General features: G+C 68.7%; 2 protein-coding genes across 2 annotated transcripts in view; both read left to right on the top strand.

Moving 5' to 3' along the window:
* Positions 1 to 2: 2 nt before the first annotated feature.
* On the top strand, positions 3 to 20318 carry DGAT1 (diacylglycerol O-acyltransferase 1; the record flags this gene model as incomplete). The annotated part of the gene is made up of 17 exons (XM_044453242.1): positions 3 to 61; positions 6506 to 6593; positions 10874 to 10914; positions 12230 to 12315; positions 12640 to 12692; positions 12931 to 13036; positions 13365 to 13484; positions 14002 to 14076; positions 14340 to 14443; positions 14754 to 14792; positions 15414 to 15455; positions 15841 to 15885; positions 16333 to 16445; positions 16879 to 16944; positions 18343 to 18430; positions 19061 to 19123; positions 19302 to 20318. Coding segments are annotated over 17 exons (1335 nt in total), but the record flags the coding sequence as incomplete, so codon positions are not given.
* An 803-nt stretch (positions 20319 to 21121) lies between these two features.
* LOC123035295 (casein kinase II subunit alpha-like) overlaps positions 21122 to 21934 on the top strand; it is a 16872-nt gene continuing 16059 nt past the window's right edge. Inside the window, exon 1 of the mRNA XM_044453324.1 lies at positions 21122 to 21138. The gene's annotated coding sequence lies outside the window, so the exon portion shown is untranslated. The remainder of the gene's footprint in view (positions 21139 to 21934) is intronic.

Genomic DNA, 21934 nt, shown 5'->3' with positions numbered 1-21934 from the left:
CGGCCCGGGGGGGCGCCGGCGATGGCGCGCTCCCGCCCGACGCCGCGCCTGCCGACTTCAGGTAGTCCTGCGGGGGCGCGGTCCTGGGCGCGTGGCGGGCGGGGTGAGGGGCCTCCGGGGGCGTCCTGGGGCTGCGGCCGGCTCCGCGGCTGCGGCTTCCTCGGGGCAGCGCTCCGTCCCGCCGGAGGGAGCGGAGGGGCAGCGTGCGCCTTGCTGCGCGCTCCGTCGCGCCGGCACCGCTGCGGCGCGCAGCCCGGTTGGGGCGCCTCGCCCGCCGCCGCCCGTTGCCGGACTTCGCTTCCCCCTCCTGCGGTTGCCGCGTCCTTCCGCCGCCCTCGCGCGGGGAAGGCAGCCGAGCCCTCGCCCTTCGTCCGCGGAGCGGAGCCGACGACGAAGGGGCGGCCGGAGGCCGGGCAGGCGCCGCCCGCCGCCGAGTGGGTCCGGCTTCCGACCCCGCTCTTGGCCGCCTCCCCGCCCCGCTCCGCTCCGCTCCGCTCGCCGGAGGGAGTGCCGCGCCGTGCGTGACTCACGCCGCCCCTTGCTCCCGGCGCGGTCTCCCTCCCGCGCTGCCTTCCTGCTGCGCCCGCTGGCCGGGGCAAAGGGCCTCCTGCGGGCGTCCCTGGGCAGCCGAGGGAGGCGGCAGCGTGGAGCGCGGCGGCCGCCCCCTGGGGTCCCGCTTCCTCTTGCGCAGCCCCGTTGCGCAGGCAGCCTGCACGGGCCCCGGGAAGAAGCCAGGCGGCCCCGCGGGAGGGACACGCAGGGCGGCGCCGGAGCGGAGCGGACTGCCCGGGCGGCGTGCTGCGCTGCTTGCTCGCTGCCCGGCCTTTTCGGGGAGGGAGCGCGCCGTGGAAGGAAAGGGCTGCGGGCAGGCAGCCCCTTGCCCGGAGAGCCGCGGCCCAGCCTTGGGGATCCCGGCGCGCGAAGCCCGGTTCTGTTTGGCGCCTTGCTCCCCCTCGCCTGCGAGCTGGGGGGGGCCCGCTCCCCGGATGTCCCTGACACGTGGGTTGGCGCACCTCGAGGTTCTCTTCCAGAATCCTCGTGGGAGTGCTCTTAAAGGCTCTTGGTCTCCCCACCCGCCCCGAGCACCCCCGATGTGGTGGTGAGGGGGCACGTTGGGCCTGCTGAAGTGCTGCGTTCCTGCCCGGCACAGTTTGGCCGTTGTGATCGCTGCAGTTTGGGTCTGATGTGCGTGCACCAGCCCTCATGAACTCTGAGCATGTGCCTGGGAGGCTGTTGCCCACACTGTGGAAAGGTGGTTCGTGCCAGCAGGTATCCTAGCTGCTGGCTGTGCTGGCAGGAGGAATCTGGGAGCTGTAGTCCAAAACATCTGGAAAGCACCAGACTGGGGAAGGGGTACTCTGACACCTGTTCTGCAAAACACTTTCTGAGCCTTGGATCTTGGAAGTAAACGAACACAGGGCCGGAATGCTTGCATTTTGGCCTAGTGTACCTCATCCAGATCACAGGACTTGGGTTTGGCCTCCGCTTGTGCCGAAAGACTCTGGCCTGCGAGAGACTATGTGTCGTCTGGCTCCTCTTGTGGTGGGGGCTTTTTCCTCTCCACGAACGCGTCTGCCTTCCTGCCCGGGGCCTTGAAAACCGAGCGAGGGGCTGGGCCACTGCCCTGGGACAAGCAATCTCGCCCTTCCAGAAGGCAGTTGCTCGTCTTGCTCTTTGCCTCGCCCCACCCCCTGCGTGCGAGTCGGAAGCCTTCCTGGCTGGGAAGCTCCGCGCTGGCCTTCCCCCTGAGCCAAGCCGCGGGGCAGGGCCTGCCCTCTGTGCACAGTTAAGGGCCTGGAGTGGGCGGAGGGCCCTGGCTCTGGCCTGCGGAGGACGTGCCGCTCACCGCCAGGCGGGACAGGTTGCTTCTGTGGCGAGGTGCCGCCTGGGCGCACCTGGCTGAACCGAGATGGGCCGAGCAGCTGTCTCCTGCCCAGACCCCGCCTGGATCGGCGTGTGGAGGGTGCCGCCGTGGTCTGCCCGGCCTCTCTCTGTGCGCTCGAGGCGGGAGGTGGGGGCTGATGAAGACGTGGCCTCTTCACAAGCTGGGAGTCAGCGCAACTGCCGGGGAGGGCTGGCCACGGGCTCCTGTGCACTCCGCAGCAGTGCTTTGCACAGCTGGCGCCTCCCTCACAGGTGCGGCTTGCGGCCTCCTCCTGTGAGAGTCGCTGGGGTCCCGTGCTGGAGGGCAGGGGCAGGAAGGCCTTAGAGGCGGAGCTGCAGAAGGGAGGGTCCCGTGTGGCGGAGCCCCCTTGTGCCTCGGGCCGTGTGCCTGCCTTGCCTGGCCGTGCCCACCTCCTCTGCACAGCAGGCTGGCGAGGAGGGGGCCGCGGCGTCCCTTCGCAGAAGCAGCGGGGCCGTTTCCTGGTCTGGCAGACTGGGGCCGGGACTGTCCCCCTTGCCAACACCGTCGTGGGAGCTGCCCCACACGAAGGCCGTGTGGGCTGGGCAGCAGCTCCGGGTCTGTGTGGGAGTTGCTGCCCAGCCCACCTGGGGGACACCGGCTTGGGAAGGCTGGTTGACTCGGAGCAGCAGACAGTGGCACAGAGGCCTTTCCATGGACCATCCTGCTTCGTAGAATCAGAGAAGAGCAGAGGTGGAAGGGACCCTGAAGGCCCTCCAGTCCACCCCCCTGCTGTTGCAGGACACCAAGTCACACCACCCCACTCAGAGGGCTGCCCAGCCTCTCCCTGAATGTCCCCAGTGTGGGAGAGCCCCCCACCTCTCCAGGCAGCCGGTTCCCCTGCCGTGTTGCTCTGACAGCAAGGAAGCTCTTCCTGATGTCCGGCCTGAATCGGGGTCTTCGCAGCTGGAGCTGATTCTTCCGTGTCCTGTGCTCCGGCATCATCAAGGTCCCGGAGAGTCCACATGTGAGGCCGCCATGGGGCGCTTCATTCTTTGGAAGACGTGCGGGGTGGCTCCCCCCAAGTGTTCGGGGCTGCCCAAGTTGCCGGCTGGCTGGGGGTGTGTGAGTCTGACTGGCGGAGGAGCCGCAGCTGCGCAGAGAGCCCAGCGGCCCCACTCCGTGGCCGGGGAGGCCAGGGGGCTCTTCATACAGCCGCGCAAGGCGTGACAGGCTTCCGGGGCCACCCCGGGTTCCTGCTGGGGTGCATCTCGGCTCAGCCCCTCCTGCCACACATGCTCCCCTGTGCCGCGTAGGCAGGCAGCCCCACGAAGGCCCTGCTGAGAAAGGACGGCTTGGGCAGGAGCGGTGCTCCCGGGGCACCACTGTAAGTGCTTTTGGGCCGGCAAAACAGGTGTGCGCACCTGGGAGAGAAGCGAGCCAGTCATCCACCGACCACCTGGCCTTCTGCTCTCCGAGCATCCTCTGCGTGGCAGCGCACGTGGCAACCGCCCGCCACCGTTTTCCCATGGGGATGGTGACATTCTTCCGGGGAAGCTCCTGTGGTCCTGAAGGTGTGTTCGGAGTGACAATCTGCCTCTGCTGAGTGGGGTGTCCTGTGAGAGAAGGGAGATGCAGAGGTGCTTCAGTCCCCCCCCCCACATCATCTTGGCGGGGGGGGGTTGAATGGGAAAATGGGGCAGTCGCGAAAACCAGCAAGAGCAAAGGCTTCTGGTCCATAAAACGAGCAGCTCCCTGATTGCTGAATCCAACGGGCTGGGGACGCATTCAAGCTGGAGCCTCAAAGGAATCGGGGAGCCTCCCGGAGCGCAAATTCCCGCGGCCAGGCCCCTGCTGGAAGGCTCTTTCTCTCGCCTGCTCTCTGCCCTGCCTCGCTCTTGTGCAGTCCTCAGGTGGTTCACCTGTAGGAGCGCAGCTTTGTCCTCCCTTGGCCCCGTGGTCTTCCTGCTCGGGCAGTATTCAGGCAGGCAGTTCAGGACCGGCCCTCGCGGACGCTGTCCCAGGCCACCCCCTCGGCACCTGGCGGTGTGGGGGATAGCGTGCTGCTCGTGCTCCGGCGCTGCTCTCCGTCTCAAGGAGCGGCCCCCGGGTGGCTGGGCAGCCGCGGAAGAGCGTTCCCTGCCGGCGAGCTCGGAGAGCCGCGTCCAGCCCGAAGAGGCACTGTGCTCTTCTCGCCTGCCGCTCGGTGCGCCGGAATCTCTGCACGGCTGACCGGATGCGGAGAAAAGGCTGGCAAGGCAGTTCGGGGCGCCGCAGGGCCTCTCTGGGCCCAGGGAGGGCCATGTGGTCCCCTCCCGTGCCGAAGCCTGTGTGGGCGGGCAGGCGGGCGGGCGGGCGGGGGTGCTTCCTCGCTGGGCTCCGGCAGCATCGCTCACGTCTCGCGGCTGCCAGCCCCGCGGTCGCCTTGTTCTGGCACAGCTGGTGCTGCTCTCCCGCCCGCCCCAGCAGCGCGTCTCACGAAGGCAAGCAGGGCGAGAGGTGGGGAGGCCGCGGCGGCCTCTGATCCTGCTCTGAAGCCAAGGGCTTCCTGCCGGCTCGTGAGCGGCGAGAGCGGAGGCAGGAGCCGCAGCGGCGCAGGGCGTGCTTCTTGCGTGAACGTGCGTGGCGGGCACAGGCGGCGGCCGCTCTCCAGCGCAGGGACTCCGGCTCCGGCTGAGGGCGGGCCTGGTGTGGCCAGGCGGGCCTGGACTCGGGCCGGGCCTGGACGGGCGTCCCGGACAGCGGGAGCGGCATCCGGGCTCGCGCTTGCCAGGGGGCCGTGGCGCACGCTGGTCGCCCCGCAGCTGAGTGGCTCCCAGGTCGGCCCAGAGGCTGCGATAAGAGGATTAGCCGGGCGGTTTTAAGGGCCGCGATTAATGCGGGACGGTGCTCACTTGCCTACTTGCCACTTAATTCCTGAGATTAGAGAGCGACCTGCGGGGAGGGTGGCGGGAGGCACTCGCGTATCTCGAGCACACAGAGGCGTCCCAGAGCTGTGCTTAGGGGAGAAGCGGAAAGGGGGAATAGCCCCCCCCCCAGCTGCTGCTCTCTAGGCCTCCTTAGAGGGTGGCTGAACCCGAGTGGAACTCCCTTTGGAAAGTCTGGGGCTGGCCTGCCGCTGAAGGCCTCAGCCATGCCCGGCCCCCGTCAGGAGGCAGCTGGGCAGGACCCGGTTCCACCGTAAAGCCCTCATGAAGAACTGGGGGCGCTCACCCACTGAGAAGAACAGCGGGGCCGAATTGCATGGACTCCAGAGGTGATGGGGACTTGGGGTCCTCACTGAATCGTGGGCCAGATGGGCGGAAGTGCTGCTTTTCTGCAGAATGGGCCGGGGGGGGGGGGGGGGGGGTGCTTTGGGGGGGGGGGGGGGGGGGGGGGGGCAGTGGTGGTGCTTGCGAGTATAGGGGGTGAGTGGGTGGATTGTTTAATTTCTGTTCCATCTGGTAGCTGGAGGCTCTGGGCAGGTTATGGCAGCACATCAAATAGGAAATAGAACCACAACATTAAAAGCATAAGAAAAAGTTCATCCCAAAACCACATCAGGATGGCTGCTTGCTGTGCTGTTTGGACCTTGGGTGGGTGGCCCTGCGCCCCGTCTCCTGCCCAGCCTCCTGGCTTCAGGGCGCCGCGCGTGTGCCGGAGCTTCTCTGGAGGAGCTCAGCTGCGGCACCGGGACGTGGCCATTTCTGCCCATTCCTGGACCGAGGTGAAGGCCAGGAGAGCAGCTGGTGGCGTGGCAGAGATCTCAGTGGGGCTTGTGCTTTACCCCAGGCTGCCCTGCAGTGGGCCAGGAAGGCTGCAGAGCACTGCAGGATGCGGCTCCGAGCCGCGGGTGGCGGAAGGGCGAGGGCTCGGCCCACCGGAGCTCTGCCACAGGGGAGCTTGTGGGCACGTCCCTCGTACAGATGCCTCCCGGATGGGGAGGGAAGGATCAGCTGCTGCCAACCTTTCCTAGTTCTTGGTGCGGAGCCGGGTCTCCCGGGTCAGGTTCTCGCTGTCCTTCCCACAGGGCTGGGGGCCGCCATGGCGCCCTTGCCCTGCAGGAGGCAGGCCTCGTGCTCGCCCCGGACTCCCGTGCCGTCACTGCAGCCTCATGTTCTGGCACGCGGGGGGTTGTGCGCGCGTGTCACCCGGGATCAGGCGGCCTCCGTGTGTGGGGAGGGCCGGCTTGATGCCCGGCAGCCCAGCCGAGCTCCCTGCCTGCGGCTGCCCACATGATCTTGTCCATGTGCTCGCGGGAGGCTCCGTCCGCCGGAGGCCTGGCCCGGATTCTGCCGCCTGGGAGCCACCTCCGGAAAGCTAGCCGGGAGCAGAGCGCTCATGGGCAGAACAACGCCGCTTGTGCCCGGAGGCCCGGGCCCTGGGGGACCCCGGATCTGAAAGTCAGCGCCCAGGTTACAGGGAGGCGGATCAAGCCAAGCTCTGGAGGGGGAGAGACGTCCGGAAGGAAGGAAGTGCCTCCCCCACACGGCAGCCCTCCACGGGGTGCTCCTCCCCACCGGGCTCTGGGAGGCTCCTGCTCCCCAGGGGGTCCGGGATCCTGCTCCTTCAAGCCCCTCTGGGACGCTCCGAGGCAAGACTGGTAGTCGGCGCTCACCGTGTTGTCGACCGAGGCTCTGCTCGCCTGGCCGTTCTAACCCCTCGCTCCTCGCTCCCACGCAGGTGCCACCGGCTCCAGGACTCCCTTCTGAGCTCCGCGAGCGGCTACAGCAACTACCGGGGCATCCTGAACTGGTGCGTGGTGATGCTGGTGAGTAGCAGGAGCCCCGCTCTCCGTTCCCGCCAGCGGAAGGGCCAGGAGCCGGCAGGCGCGGTGCAGAGGGGCGGAGGCTGCGGCTGCTTCCGCTGCGGCTCGGCATGGAGCGGCGAGGGCAGCCAGGTGGCCCAGCCCTTGGGCCCGTGTGGGGGGGTGCCGGCCCAGCGCCTTCTGCCGGGGCTGCTGCTGCGTGCTGTTGCGAGGGCTGGAGGGGCCCCCGGCCAGATCCTGCCACAAAGCAAGCTACCGACTGGCCGTCAATATTTGGCCTGGTTGCACAGAAGTGGCCATTTGGGGCCCCATGGCAGGGCTGGGGTGGCCGGAGCCGGGCAGGTGATGTCGCTGCCCAGGGGGCTGAGGCGCCCAGTGGCTTTCTGACCCTCTTGGGGAGCGTTTCGCACCCTTTGCGGGACCCCCGGTCTAGCTTGGAGTGGGGGTCCGCCTCCCTCGTGAGGCAGCTCTTGCCAAACGCCCTCGCCCAGTCCTAGTCCTGCCTCGGTTGGCTCTTTGGCATGTTGCGGAGTTGGAAGCAAGGGCCTGGAACGTCTGTTCATTTATTCATTCTCTGCACCGCCCAACAGCTGAAACACTGTGGGCAGTTCACAGCGCTTGTGTTAAAGATCCAGTACAAAATACTGCATTTAACATCTTTAAAGCAGCACAAAAATTTACAAAACAAAATTTAAAAGCAAAGTTTAAACAGATTTATAAATATAATAACTAGGGGAAAATATAATAACCAGGAAAAAAATTAAAAAACCTAGCGGACCCTTGTAGACGACTTGAATGCCCTGCGGTAGCGCACAGTCCTTGCCTGGCCCCAAAAAGACAGCAAAGTGGGCGCCAGGCGGGCTTCAGGGGGGAGCTAGTCCCATACCCGGAGGCCACCACGGAAAAGGCCCCCCTCCTTGTTTGCCAACAACCGGGCCCCCCTTGGAGGCGGCAACGGGAGCCAGACCCTGCATCCTGATTACAGAGTCTGGGTGGACGGCAGGTGGGAGGGGCGCTCCCTCAGATATTGTGGCCCAAGCCATGCAGGTCCTTCCGGGCTAAAACCAGTCCCTTGCACTGTGCTTGGAAGCCTGTGTGCAGCCAGTGCCCGCGGGCCCGGATTGGCGTTACGTGATCGAGCGTCGGATTCCCCTTAGCCGGCTGCCGCCTTTCCACAGTGCAGCTTCTGAACGGTCTTCAAGGGCAGCCCCGCCTGGAGAGCATCGCAGTAATCCAGCTTGGGGATTACTGGAGCGCAGATCACCGAGAGGCTGTCTCTGCCCAGGTGGGGGCGTGGCTGGGCCACCAGCGGCTCAAGGAGGGCCCCCCCCGCCTGGGAACCCCATACTGGAAGACGCACGGGGCAGAGCAGCCTCCCCCAAGGGCCGCCTCCTGGAGCCCCTGCCTTCTTCCCCTTGGGCAGCATCCTCTTCGGGGGCATGGCTGCCCCGCTTCCGTCCCGCTGCCTCTCAGGCCAGGTGTGGGCATTGGCGGGGGGGTCGGACACAGGCCCTGGGGCTCCTCGTGGCAGCGCCTCGGCCCCGCCAGCCCCGCCTCAGCCTGGGCTGGTGGGAGAAAAGGCGGGGGGGCACGGGCCACGAGGGGCTCCGGGGGCTTGCTGTGTCGGCGCTGGCTGCAGGGTCTCCCGCTGCCCCGTCTGCTCAGGGCCGTCCATCCGGCGCGCTTTGGGTGGTGCGGGGCCGCCGTGGGGCTGGCTCGGCAGAGCTGACCTTGAGTTCCCAGGAGCCCCGCCTGGCCAACTCGAGCATGAGGCTCCAGGCTGCGCGGCCTCTGAGGCCCCTGTAGCAGCGGAGCCGCGCTGGCCGCTCACCCAGGTGGCTCCGGCTAGCCTGACCTGGGCGCCACCGCGGGCCTTGCGCTGTGCGCACACTCCCGGGACGCGAGTTGAGCGGGGCAGGGCGCTTGGGGGGGGGGGAGCCCGGGGCCCTTGGGAGGGGCCGTATTGCAGAGCCACTGCTCCGGCCGGCTCGGTCCTTTCGGGGCTGGATGCTGGAGTGTCTGGCGGTGTGGGCCCCAGGTTGTGTGGGGCGGAGCTACGGCCCCAGCTTGGCTTTGCGGGGTGGCGCGGCTCCCGTTCTCCTGGCAGACGCCCGGGGAAGGGTCGGGTGCAGGGTGCAGCCCCAGCCACACTCCTGGCTCCCCGGGTGCTCCGGGGCGCGCCGCGGGGGGCCCCGAGCGCCACAGCCTTGTGCATTGGGGTGCACTGGCAGCAGGGAGCGGGGGGGCGTATTGGCTGGGTGGGGGGGGTGTTGAGGCTGCCTCCTGCTGCAGCAAAGGCTTCGGTGGCATCCAGGCTGCAGAATGGAGTCTCCAGTGCTCTCATCCGGGGCGGGGAGCTAAAATCGTGGGAAGCTGAACTGGCGGGCGGCCCTGGCATGGCGGGATCCCCCCCGGGGGGGCTGGGCTAAGCCCCTTTGTGGCAGCACAGCTGACTCCCTCCAGCAGCAAGCCAGGTGGAGTGTTGATGGACAAGCTCGTTTCTGAAGGGCCCCCCCCAGCTCTGGCTCTGGGGCCCTGCCAGGCTCCTCAGGCCGCGGTGCCCAGAGCAGAAGAGGGGCATGGAGAGGGAGGCCCGCCTGCTCCTCCCCGAGTGGTGCCTGCTCCGTCCTGGACAAAAGGGACGAGCCCTGCAGGGGCTGCTGAGAGGACACCGGTCAGAGGCCTTCCTGGGAGGAAGCCGCCCATGGGGGTGCAGTTCCGCCTCTAGCTGTGCTGGGGGAGGCCCTGGCTGGGGGCACCTGGAGCCGTGTGGAGAAGAGGGTGCTTCTGGAGCAAACCCCGGGGAGGCTGGTCGGCATCTCCGAGGGCCCCTTCCTCTCCGGAAGGCTTCCCGGCGGGGTGCTGGGCCCATGAGACGCAGGCAGGCACAGCGGGAGGGGGGAGTGGAGGCTGTCGGGGGGCAGCGCTGACCTCGGAGCCGGACGCCTGCCTGCATCCGTCGGAAGGGCAGGTGACGCTTGGCCCCATGTGCCTTCCCGTCCTTCCCAGTGCAAGCCCAGTTGCATCCACTTGCCTGCGCTGGGAATGCTGCGGGGGGGGGGGGTCTGGGCCACCGAGAGGGGGGGGGTGGGGGAACATTATCTGGGGGCCCTGCACCGCCCTTCAGGCGCTCTGTCTTCCGGGCAGCAACGCGCAATTGCCCCAGCAGAACATGGTGCTGGGGCAGAGGGGATCGTGGCCACGTGGGCTGGCCAGAACCAGTCCTTCCGCTCCTGGCCCTTTTGTGCGCAGCCTGGGCCGGGCTCCCCCGCCGGGCTGGCAGCTGCTTGACTTTCCCAGGAGCCAGCAGAACTGCATTCCTCGCTCCCGGCCCCGAGCGGCCGCTGGCACTCAGCCACCTCCACCCCTCGTGCGGCAGGCGCGGTGCTGCAGGTGCTGTCCGAGCTCACACGGCGGCTGCCCTGCCAGGGTCCCCCACGGAGGGGGGACAGTCCAGGGCGGCCTCTGGCCAGGAAAGGCTCCCCCAGAAGGGCGCATCCTGCTGGGCCGGTGAGCACGTCGGGGCAGGGGCTGGCCGGGGGCTCCCGGAGCTGCTGTCGGGCCGGTGCCGCCGCCTCTGCCCTGGCAGGGCAGGCGGGGGGGGGGGCAGACGGCAGCACTGGCACACGCCAGCCTCGGGTGCCCTCTCTGCTCCTGTGGTCCTTGCGCCGCCCTCGACTGCGACCCGGTGCTGGGGAGGGCGGCACGCCCTGGCGAGTTGCCTCTTGCTCCTCCGGCCCTCCTCTGCACCGCCGCGGGGCACCCGTGAGCGAGAACGTCGCCCCCACCCGGCCCTGCGGAGAGGGGGCGCTCCTTGGTACCCCGCCTGGGTGCCCAGGCTGCCGGGCTCTGATTCCCCCTGCGGGGAAGCCCTCTGGGGCTGAGGGCACCGAGCGGGGCCTGCGGGTGGCCGGGCCGTGCAGCTCCGGGGTGCCGCTGGGGTTGGGCTTTTCAGAACCCGTGTGCATCTGGATACGGCCCACTCCCAGCGTGGGAGGCCCTTCCTGCGGATGGGGCTGGGCGGCCCGCTCCCCTGGGCCCAGCTTCACCCCCTGCTTCGTCAGGTCATCATCGTTGGCAAAAACGGCCCCCAGCTGCTGCTGGAAGCCGTCTGGTTGCCCGGGCTGCATCAGCCTTGGGACCCTCTCCTTCGGTGCCCGCGGGTTTCTGTTGCCGCTTCATGCAGGCACTTGCCGGCCCACGCGGGGCAGCTGGGGGGGTGATGGCCGGAAAGCGCCCAAGCTCTCCGCCTGCTGCTGCTAACCCGGCCCCTCTCCCCCCAGGTCCTGAGCAACGCCCGCCTCTTCCTCGAGAACCTCATCAAGTAAGTGCTGCGCTTCCGCCAGCCGACCCGGCAGGCAGCCGGGCCCAGCCGAGGCACTTGGTTTGGCCGGCTGGGGCTCGACGTGGGTGCGCTGGCTGCCGGCCAGCCTGCCGCTGCTGCCCACTGGGCCTTCGCCCGCCATGCAGGCCCGGAGCGGCTCCGCAGCCGGCCAGCGGGTCTCAGGGGTGTCTGTTGGGATGCCCATGCGCCCGGCTGGCCTCGCAGGACCCAGGCGGGGGCACCTGCCTGCCCTCGTGCTGCCGAGGCGATGTGGTGCCCGGCCCCCCTGGAGGGCTGAGTAAGGCTTGATTGCAGCGCCTCTTCGGAACGTCCCAAAGCCCCTGCCGGGGGGTGGGGGGCTGGGGGCTGCCTGCAGGTCGCTGTGCCGCCCTGGCTCCTGCGCTCTCGAGGAGGTGCTGCCCCCGTGTGGTGTGAGGGGCCGCTTGTTCTACTGGCGCTCTGCTTCTCGGGGCTCGGGACAGCTCCCTGCACGCCCCACAGGGAGAGACGGGGTGGGGGCTCAGTTGCATGGCCGCCGGCTGAGCAGGGCCTGGCGGGCGGAGAGCAACCGAACACAGCCGGCCTCCTCTCCGTTCCTGCATGGAAGCGCTCGGCCCTGCGAGAAGTGCCGCTGGGGGACACCGGCCCGCGCCGAGCCAGGCCCACGTCCGTCAGTGCTCGGGGATGCGGGCAGTTCCGTTGTGCAAGGGGCAGCAGACGGGCCGTGCTTTGTGCCCAGAACGCGGACAGCGCCCTCCCAGTGCGCACAGTTCACGTGTGCGGGAGCTTGGACTCGCTTCCTGCGAGTGCCCGAATGCATGTTGCCGCAGGATGGGCTTAGGGCAGGGAGGAAGTGGGCCAGCGCCTGGGGAGCCCGGCTGGAGGCCCCCCGCAGACTCCGGACCTCGCTGGCCAGCCTGGGAAGGAGGAGCGGCCCGGGCGGTGGCCAGGCGCGCCGCGGCTGCAGGGCGCCTCCGCTCTGGCCCCCGGCTTCCCCCGTCCAGCCCACTCAGCGGCTGCAGGAAGCGCTGCCGTGCACCCACCGTCACGCTCGGATCGGCCAGACGCTCCGCCTGCTCTCCTGCGGCAGTTGTGCCCCCGAACGTGGAACAGGGAGCGGGAGGGCTGTGGGGGGGGTCCCCCGTGCGGCTCTTCGGCATCTGGCAGAGCTGCCTGGCTCGCTCGGCGTGTGCTGGGTGCGCAGAGTTGCGGGGGCTGCTGCTGCCCTGGCCCTGGGCCGTCTGCGCGGCTGGGAGGAGAGGGCGCCTGGCCCGGCACAGCCTCCCAGACCAGCTGCTCCTTCCTGCCCTTCCAGGTACGGCATCTTGGTGGATCCCATCCAGGTCATCTCCTTGTTCTTGAAGGACCCCTATAGCTGGCCATCCCTGTGCCTTGTTATCGGTGAGTCCAGCATCCGGGGGCCCTTTCCTCCTTCCCCCCAGAGGTGGCCTTGAGACCTTCCTTTGAGCCGTCCCCTCGCTTGACCCCCGGCCCTCGGCCTCCTGAAGCTGCTCTTGCCCCCGAGTGAGGAAGCCCTGGGGCCACCTTGATCCAGCGTCGCTCAGGGCAGGGGAGCCCGAGTGGAGGCGGCGTGGGTGCTGGGCTCGGGGGTCCTGGTCCAGCTTTGTGCCAGGCGCTGGCCGCAGCAGAACAGGTTGCCCCCCGCCGTGATGCCGCGGGGCCCCGCCACCTCCAGCGCTAACTGGCACCCCGTCTTGTCCTCAGTGGCCAACGTGTTCGCTCTGGCAGCTCTGCACATCGAGAAGAGGCTGGCAGCGGTAAGCAGGGTGGGCCCGGGGGACGCGCTTCTCCGAGGCCGTTTGCTGGCGTGTTGGTGCCCGAGCTGCCCGCGGCCTTTGCTCCTGACGAGAGACGCCCGGCCGCTCTGGGGGCCTTTCCTGGCTCTTCCCAGCCGCAGGACGGCAGCACGGAGACGCCGAGCGACGGAGGGCTGCGGGGAGGCACGAGGGGAAGGCAGCCCCGCCGTCTCACGCCCGCGTCTCCCCCCCTCCGCAGGGCTCCCTGGCCGAGCGTGGGGGGGCCGTGCTGCACACGCTCAACCTCCTGACCATCCTGTGCTTCCCCGCCCTCGTGGTGCTGGCCGTGGACTCCATCACGCCCGGTGAGTGCAGGCCAGCAGTCCGTCTCCAGAGCGGCCTAATCCAGAGCTGGCTCTTGGCCCATCCATCCCAGCGCTGCGTGTGCCGCCCCCGTGGGTCTCGGACTGCCAGGAGCGTGCCTGGACTGTCCGCGTGTGAAGCAGGCACTCTGCTCGCGGGCCGGGGCCCTCCAGGCACCAGGGAGGGGCCCCTGGCAAGCACGCCTCCTGCGTGGGCGCTGGACTCTCCGTGTCCCTTCGAGGTGCTGAAAGGGAGGGGTGGACTCTCTGGGGCTGCCCCACCCTGCCTGGGAGCTCACCTTCCGCCCTCCCCGCTTGTCTGCTGCTGCAGTTGGCGCTGTGTTTTCCCTCTCCATCCACACCATCCTCTTCCTCAAGCTCTACTCCTACAAAGATGTCAACAGGTGGTGCCGCGAGGGGAGGCAGGCGAAGGCCGCCCACGCCCAGGCGGGTGAGCGCTGGACGGGGGGCGGGGGGGCAGCTGGGTGCCGGCATGCCAGAGCTGGGGTGGGGGGTCCTGGCCTGCCGGAGATGGAAGGGTCCCAGGCTGGAGGGGGGAGGCAAGGCTGGGGCTGCCCCTTGCACTGCAGGAGGCAAGCACAACCGGCTCGGCATCTGCCTGGGAGGGAGCAGCCTTTGGGGAGGAAGGGGAGGAGGTCACGCCTGGAGCCCTCGGCGCTGCGGCTCCGGCCTTCTCGACCTGGCCCTGTCCGGCTGTGGCGGACGCCTCCCCTCGGCCCCGCCAGCGAGCCCAGTGGCCGAGCGGCCTGGCGAGGCTCCTACAAGCTCAGCCGCCGAGCCTGCCCTCCCTGCCGCTGCAGCTGCACACGCAAAGGGGGCCTGGGAACCAGCGCCAGCCACCCCCTCAGGCGCCGGCTCCCCCTGCCGCTGCCCGAACACCCCAGGAGGGAGTCCTGCAGCCGAGTGGGGCGAGGGAACTGGAGGCCTGATTCTCCCCTCTGTTGCAGCTTCCCGGCCACAGAAAGCCAACGGGGACGTGAGCACGAGCAGAGTGCTGTACCCAGCCAACCTGACCTATAAAGGTAGACTAGCCGGCCTGGGCTGGTGGGGGGCATCACGAGGCTTCCTGCCCGCAGGTGGTGGAAACCCCGGCGCAGCTGGCTAGCGAGTCCCCGGCTGGCCCTCCGGACGTGCCGCCGGCAGGGAGGCCGGAGGGGGGCTTCCAGCGCCTGCCCCTCCGAGCCGCGGGCCTCAAGGGGACCGGGCCCCCGGGATGCTCGCCGCACCCTGTGGAGGGGGCCCGGCCCGTTTCCGGCCCGGGGCTGAAGGCCCTCCCCTCCCACAGACTTGTACTACTTCCTCTTCGCGCCGACCCTGTGCTACGAACTGAACTTCCCACGTTCCCCGCGGATCCGCAAGCGCTTCCTGCTGCGAAGGCTCTTTGAGATGGTGAGAGACCCGCGTGCCCCCCACCCTGATCCCCACTGGAGGGGCCTCGGGCCCCTGCTGCCCGGAGGCAGGGCCCTCGGACGGACCGTAGGAAAAGCTGTGCTGGACCAGGCCGGCCGGTCCGCCCGGCCCAGCGCTGTGTCCACAGACTGCACCCGGGGCCGGAGAGGGCCGGAACGCCGTGCTGGCACGCTCCAGAAGGGCCGGCCCGTGTGCGGCGTGCGAGCCTCGCGGCGCAGGGTGGGGCAGGGCCTGGGGGGCAGGTGAGCCGGCCCTGCACCCACCTGCCCGCCGTTCTCCTTCCCTGCAGCTCTTCTTCATCCAGCTGTTGGTGGGGCTGATCCAGCAGGTGAGTTGGGCCAGGTGGGCCTGCCTGGCAGCCATGGCCTGACTCCCAGGCGCCCCCTGGGCTGCTCCTGGGATAAGGGCAGGAGGATGCTCCCCGCGGCAGGGCAGTCCCTGGGGCATCAGCTGCCCTGGGAGGGTGGCCCTCTCTGGAAGTAGGCAGGGAAGAACTCCCAGGCCAACCTCCGAGGGCCCCACCTGCACGGCTCTGCTGCCTCCTGCCTGTGGGGCAGGCAAGCCGGCCCTGGGAGGGGGAGCGGGCTTGGTGGGGCAAGCAGGCTGCAGGCTGAGCGGCGCCAAGTGACCGGTGGGGGGAGTCAGCCTGGCATCTGGCTGGCGAGGGTCCCTGCAGCCGGGGCCCCCCAGTGGAGCGTATGGGCGGGACCAGGGGCACGAGAACCTTCCTGCAAGCAGAAGGGGAACCCGCAGCCCTGCTGGGCCTTGCCAGACGTTCCCCAAACCTCCTTGTGTGTGGGACTACAACGCTCATAAGTTTCCTGTTCTTGCTGGGGGTTGTGGAAGTTGTCACCCAACACGCCTGTGTGGCCACGGGCTGGGAAGGCTGCCTGGGGGCGCTGGGTTTCCCTGCAGTCCCGCTGACCCAGGTGCTCTGCTCTCCCTCCAGTGGATGGTTCCCACAATCCAGAACTCCATGAAGCCGTTCCGGGTAAGCCGCGCTGGCCGGGCCAGGCGCTCCGAGGGGGATCCCGAGGGGGGGCGTGCTGGGGTGGGGGCCCCTCTGAGGGAGGGCTGAGCTGGGCCGCTCGTCCACCCCTGCCACGGTGTAGGGCGTGTGGAGACCCCACGTCCTCCACCTGCTGCTGGAGAGGCCCACAGGCACGTGGGTGGGCCACACCGCAGAGTACGGTGCCCGGAGTCGCCCCCCTGGGTTGCCTTTGTGGGAGAGGGGGCAGGATGGCCGGTGGGCCCTGCCCCTTCCGTCTTTCCCACTAGCAGTCGGGGGGGGGGAGTGGTGGTGGGGGACACGTAACCCCTGGGGAAGATGCGCGCCTGGCTGGCCGGGGACGGTGCTGAGGGGCCTCTCTCCGCAGGACATGGATTATTCCAGGATCATCGAGCGCCTCCTCAAGCTGGCCGTAAGTGGGGCTGCCGGGCAAAGGCTGGGCCGACGGGGGGCTTGTGGGGCACGTCCAGCGAGTGGGTCAGGCGCTTCTGGCACCCGGGTGACGCCTGTGGAATGGCGGGAGGGAAGGCTCCCTCCAGAAGGGCGGGAATTGCGCCGGCCCTGTGCTGGGGCGAGACGCCCACCAGCATGTGGGCTTGCGAGGGGCGCCGAGGAAGCTCCCCCAAGCCGGGGTTGGGCGCCACCTGTTTCTCCCCGGCTTCTGGCCCAGGGCACCGCGCTGGCTCAGGCTGCAAAGGGATGAACCCGCCTGCGGACAGGGCCCTTCAGAGGCTGCCCTGTTGCAGGCCGCCCGTGCGCAGCCCGTGCGTCAGCTGGCACATGCGGGGGGTGCGTGCCCTCGGAGCCTCCTCTGCCGGCAGGAAGCCCGGCGTGCTAACCGGCTTCTGGCTCTTGCCAGGTCCCCAACCACCTGATCTGGCTCATCTTCTTCTACTGGTTCTTCCACTCGACGCTGAACGTCATTGCGGAAGTCATGCAGTTTGGGGACCGGGAGTTCTACAGGGACTGGTGGTGAGTCCCCTCCTCCGCCCCCACACTGCGCCCTCCGGAGTTCAGAGCGGCACGGGCGGATTGCAGAGGCTTCCGCGCACTGGGCAGGACGGGAAGGGGCTGTCCCCTCCTGTTGGGGGGCCTGCAGTGCGCAGCAGGGGACACCAGACCGGGGCTCAGGTAGAGGCTCTGCCTCGGCACTTGTATGGCACTGCAGGTAGCGATGCGGCGTGTTAACTAAAGCACCGGGACGGGTGTTGGGCTCCTGCTGCCCTTCCCTGCGAGGCCTTCGGGCAGAGGAGGTGCAGCCCGAGCACTCGTGGCTTGTGGGGAGTTGGGCTCTGCCCACGAGGGATGGTAGGCCCTTCCTTCCTGGCGGGGGAAGAGGAGCTCGGCACAGGGCAGAACGTTCCTGCGTTGACATACGCTCCCTCCCTCTGCATCCTCCTTCCAGGAACTCGGAGACAGTAACCTATTTTTGGCAGAACTGGAACATCCCGGTCCACAAATGGTGCCTGAGGTACGGCCTGGCCAGCCGGGGGGTCTTGCTGGTGGCGGGGCTGGGTGGCGACGCTCCCGCGGCAGCAGGAGGGGGTTTCTCCATCGGCATCCTCCGAGCTCAGCGCAAGGGCCTCGTGGGCTGCAGTGAAGAGCTGCTTGACGTGTTGCTTGCCGGCACCCCCCACCCCGGCCTCTCGTGGTTTAAACCCCCCCACTTGCTCCCCCTCCCCTTTCTATCTGGGATGCCGTCGAGCATTTCTCACGCAAGCAAAGTGATGCCCAAAGGCTTCGGACAAAAAGTTGCCCTGTACGGAGTGAGAAGTATGTTCAGCTGATTATGTTCAAGCTGGATTCAGAACAGGAAGACGCGCTTGAGATCCTATCGCAAATGCACAATGGCCGTTGGAGCAACCAGAAAAGTTCAGGGATGCTCAGTCCATGCTTTATGGACCCCAGCAAAGCCCGTGGCTGAGTGGAGCGCGAGAAGTAGCCGGGGTGCCTCGCCCGTCATCGTCCTGAGGCACAGCCCACGTCCCGGATGAGAAGCTTCTCTTGGGACCGAGGATGGAGGAACAGAAGGGCTTCCCAGGGGCAAAGTCATTAGGCAAAGGGGGATTCCACCTCCTCTGCAGTCGGAAGCAGAACATACGGGAAGGAAAGCTGGATCAGAATCGGAGTGGAAATTGGTGGAAGACTGATCGGTAATTCCAGATGTGCAGATGGAACTGTTACTCATGGAAAGGAACTGTTACTCATGGAAAGCAGCGGTGAACCGAAAGGCGCCCTGGCTGAAAGGGAGAGAATGCGAGCGCAGGGCTGCAGCAGAGCCGGCAGGGGCCGGAGTCCGGGCTGCCGAGCTGCACTGGACAGCCAGCCCTGGAGACGCGGAGATGGCGAGAGGTCTGGCTTGGCCGTGGCTCCCTCCGTTCGAAGGGAGGCAGCGGCCAGACGTGAGGAGACGACTGAGGCTTGGAAGGGCAGTGAGGAGAGAATGTGGAGTGCGGGGGCATTTCGCCGGGGACCACGGCCACGAGCACGCAGCGTGTTGCCCCCGCTCACAACAGAAGGGGGCGAACGCTGGGAAGAGAAACGGACAGGAGCGTCACAGGCAGGAGAACGAGGGGAAGACCGGCGGAATCCGGATGGATTCCGTGAGGAAGCTGCCGCTCCCTTGCGTCCGAGGGCCGACCGGGCTCCGCGGGTTGTGGGGGGCACTCTCGTCGGGTAGCCACTCGGCAGCCTGTCCGAAGGGCTTGTGACTAGTGGTGGGAGCAAGCTGGTGCTTTGGCCCCACCCCGGTATGTGGCCCCTGGAATTTGGCCGGTGGGCTGACGGGGCCCAACGCCCCTGCCTCGCTGGGAAGGCTTGTCCCTGCGGTGGCACCAACCAGCAATCCATTCCTTTCCCGTCAACGCAGGCATTTCTACAAGCCCATGATCAAGAGGGGAGTTGGGAAATGCACCGCACAGACCGCAGTCTTCTTGGCTTCCGCCTTCTTCCATGAGGTGAGCCCCCACCCGTGCTTGGGTTCCTGCCTGCGGCACGTCGCCCAGGGCACCGAGCCCCCTTCCCCTGCCACTGTGCAGGGGGCCGCGGCATGTGCACCAGCCCCCGGGGGGTTGGGGTGTGCGAACTGGGCTGGCTGCGGCAGTTCTCCGGATACTGGCAGCGAGGGAGAGCCAGGCGGCTGAGCGGAAGTGCAGTGGTGCCGTGGAAGGCGGAAACGTGTCGGCAGAGCAGGAAGAGGCGCCCCTGGGCACGTGTGGGCCAGTGGGTGCCGCCCAGGGATGCCGCGGGGCCTGCCCCAGAGAAGCATTTTCCGGGCCTGGACGGCTGCGTGTTTTCCTCCCCTCCTGGGCAAGGTTTCACTCGGGAATGAGGCTGCATCTCCTGGGAGCCTTCCCTGGGTTGGGGGCTGGTGCCTGCTCTCCCATGTGGCACTCGTGGCGCTGTCTCGGGCCCAGGCTCCCCTGCTCGCTCTCCCTCCCCTTGGAGCAGAGGCAGGGGATGCCCCTCCTCGCGTGAGAGAAGGGGGCGAGGCGCTGGGGCCGGCGGAGGGTCTGCTGCCAAGCTGGGGGCCCGCTTCGCTCTGCCTTCTGGAGCGACAGCTGTGTGCTTCTCCCTCTGCCCCCCAGTACCTGGTGAGCGTGCCCCTGAAGATGTTCCGGCTCTGGGCGTTCATGGGGATGATGGCTCAGGTAAAGTGTGGCAGCCGCCTGCCAGGTGTGATGGGCGCCAGATGGGCGGAGGCGGCCGAGGGCCAGCCGGGAAGCTGGCTGCTCGGCTTCCCCCTTCCTTGTGGGCCGCCGGGCCCCCCGGCTGAGGGCTGTGTGGCTGCCACTCGGCCGGGGGCTAACCTCTGCCCTGCCCCCCCAGATCCCGCTGGCCTGGATTGTCGGGCGCTTTCTGCAGGGCAACTATGGCAACGCGGCCGTCTGGATCTCCCTGATTATCGGGCAGCCGATTGCTGTGCTCATGTATGTCCATGATTATTACGTGCTGAACTATGAAGGGAGCCCGTGACCTCGCCAGCGCAAAGGCAGATGCTGCGCTGTCCTCTTCGCTCTGGGAAGTTGCTGTGTGTGCGTGCGTGCGTGTGTCTGATCTGTGTGTGCGGGTGATGGCTGCTCCTCACGCGCTCTGGAGCGTGAACACTGGATCAATGCAATAACCTTCGAGGGCCCCAGGGTTTTCCGCTGTGCCTTGGGCAGGGCCAGGACCGGTTGCCTCCGGGCTTCCTGTGGGGCTTGGGGCCTGCTGGAACCATCCACAGGAAACAACAGTGTGCACCCAGCTGCACCCCCTGGGGCGAGAGGCACTTGTTTTCCTTCACTGGGACCGGGGAGCAGAGTTTCTGCAGGGCCCGGGTGGCCTGGGAATGTCTGGGCCATGGGCAGCCCCCTCCAAGGACGCCTGCGGCTGGGTCCCGGGGCTGGGGCCATTCATTCCTGCCCTGGTGCATTGGTACAGGCAGCTCTCAGCAGTGAGAGGAAGCTACCCGTCCGTCCTTGGGCCGTCCGTCCAAGAACAGGGCCCGCCCTGGCTCCGGGACTCCTGGCCAGTCTTACCCACTGCCTGCACTGGGCACTGGCAGCCGTGGCTCCCTCTGAGCGGCAGGGCCGTGTTTGAGTTCGATGTCCTTCCTCAAGCAGCGTCCGTCCTCCGGCTGCCTCCCACCCACCATCCGTCCTTGGGAGTGCCAGGGCTGCCTCCTGCCGCGCTCAGATCCCTTTCCTGGCGCCTTGTCCCTTCTGACAGCCGTTGCACAACTTGTTCGCCGGACGGGTCTTGGCGCTGTGCGGCACTACCCCGTTTTGTCAACCCAGCAACTTTTTAGAGTTTGTAGACTGTACCTGCCCAATACGATGTGATTAAAGCATATTTTTGAAAAGAGCCGCTCTCTGTGTGCTTGTGGGGAGCAGGGCACCCAACCGAAGCCGGTCCTGTGGCTGGGCGATCCTGGGTGGGCCGCCCCATCCCTCGGGCCTCTGGGAGGCGAGCCCCTGGGGCTCGGCTGCTTTGGCTCCCCTCGCAGTGGAGGGGGCCAGCAAAGGTCACGTTCCTGACCTGACAGCTGGCTTGCAATAAGGCCAGTATCCATACGAGTCAAGATCCAGGGCCAGGACTGCTGCAGTCAAGATCCCAGAGGCCCAGGCCAAAGGCAAGTCCACAGCACGTGTGGGAAAGAGCCCCCCGTTTGAGGCAGCCCTGCCCCCAGTGTCCCAAAACAGAGACCAGCAGAGGCGGTCCAGGGTCACACGGGGAGGAGGGAGGGTCCTTGGGGGAGCAGAGCACAGCCACCCCTCCCGCTTTCTGTGGCAGGGGGCGCCCACCCGCGGCTTTGCCCCTGGGTGTCCAGGTCCAGCCCCCAGGCCACTGCCAGACCTCAGGGCAGCAGCCCACGGACAAGAGGGCGCCCCCTTGCACACTGCCTGCACAGCATCCTCTCCAGCGCCCCCCAGCGGTCTCCTGACCGGCCTTCCCCACTCGGCCCAAGGGGGAGGCGCTACCCCGCTGGCCAAGCTGCTCCGGCGGCCTTTCCCCGGCCGACAAGGCCCCCGTCTCGGGCTTCCGGCTCATCCCGGCCGTGCCGGCAGGAGGAGCCAGGGCTCGGGGCTGCGGATCCCTGTGGCCACCCACGCGGCGCAGTCCCTCCCTCCCCGCACCAGCGGAGGGTCCTTCCCGAAGCGGCTCCGTCCCGAGCCGATTCCGGGTGAGCCAACACCGGGCCCCGCGCTGCGGCCCGGCCCGGCCCGGCCCGGCCCGGGCGTCCGTGCTGCGGAGGACGCCCCCTGCACGCGTGCGCGGGGTGGGCGCGGCAGGAGAGGCGTCCCCGGGGGCCCGAGGCCCACGGCCGCTCGCCCACGCCCAGCCCCGCCCGCCGCTGGAGGGCAAGCGCTTTCCCGCAGCGGCCCTGAGGCCCTCGGGGAAGCCGCGGGAGCGGAGGGAGGCGGCCCGCGCTCCTGCGAGCCGGAAAGCCGGCGCGGCGTCCGCGGGCCACGCACCCCCGCGCTGCCCCGGCGCAAGGAGCCGCGCACCGGCCCTGCCCGGCCCCTGCGGGACGCCCCTGGGGAGCGGCATCCAGCGGCCGGAACCGCCGAGGGAGCCCGGGGAAGGCGAGCGCCGCACCCCGCCGGGAGCCCCGCTCGGCGCTCGGGGGGCATCGCAGGCGCGCTCCTCCCGCGCTGACCGGTGGGTCGCGCCCCGCGGCCCGGACGGGGGCCTCCAGCGAGCAGCCGCTTGCAGCGGGGGGGGGCGCCCCCCTCCGGGCCACCTGCGCGGGAGCGAGCCGGAGGCGCTTGCCCGGGAGCGCGCTGCCCCGGCCCGAAACGGGGCGCGCGCAGCCCGGAAGGCCCCTCTCGCGCTGGGAGGCACCCGGGGCGCGAGCGCGGACCGCCGCCTTTCCCGCGCGGAGGAGCTGGGCCGCCCGAGAGCGGCGCCCGCGCCCCGTGGCCCGGAGGCGGAAGCCGAGGCGGCGGCCGCGCGCGCCCCCTGCCGGCGCGGCGAGG

Source organism: Varanus komodoensis, unplaced genomic scaffold (assembly GCF_004798865.1).
Source record: "Varanus komodoensis strain SLA01 unplaced genomic scaffold, ASM479886v1 scaffold78, whole genome shotgun sequence".
Lineage (NCBI taxonomy): Eukaryota > Metazoa > Chordata > Lepidosauria > Squamata > Varanidae > Varanus > Varanus komodoensis.
This window is presented reverse-complemented; position numbering and strand designations above follow the sequence as displayed.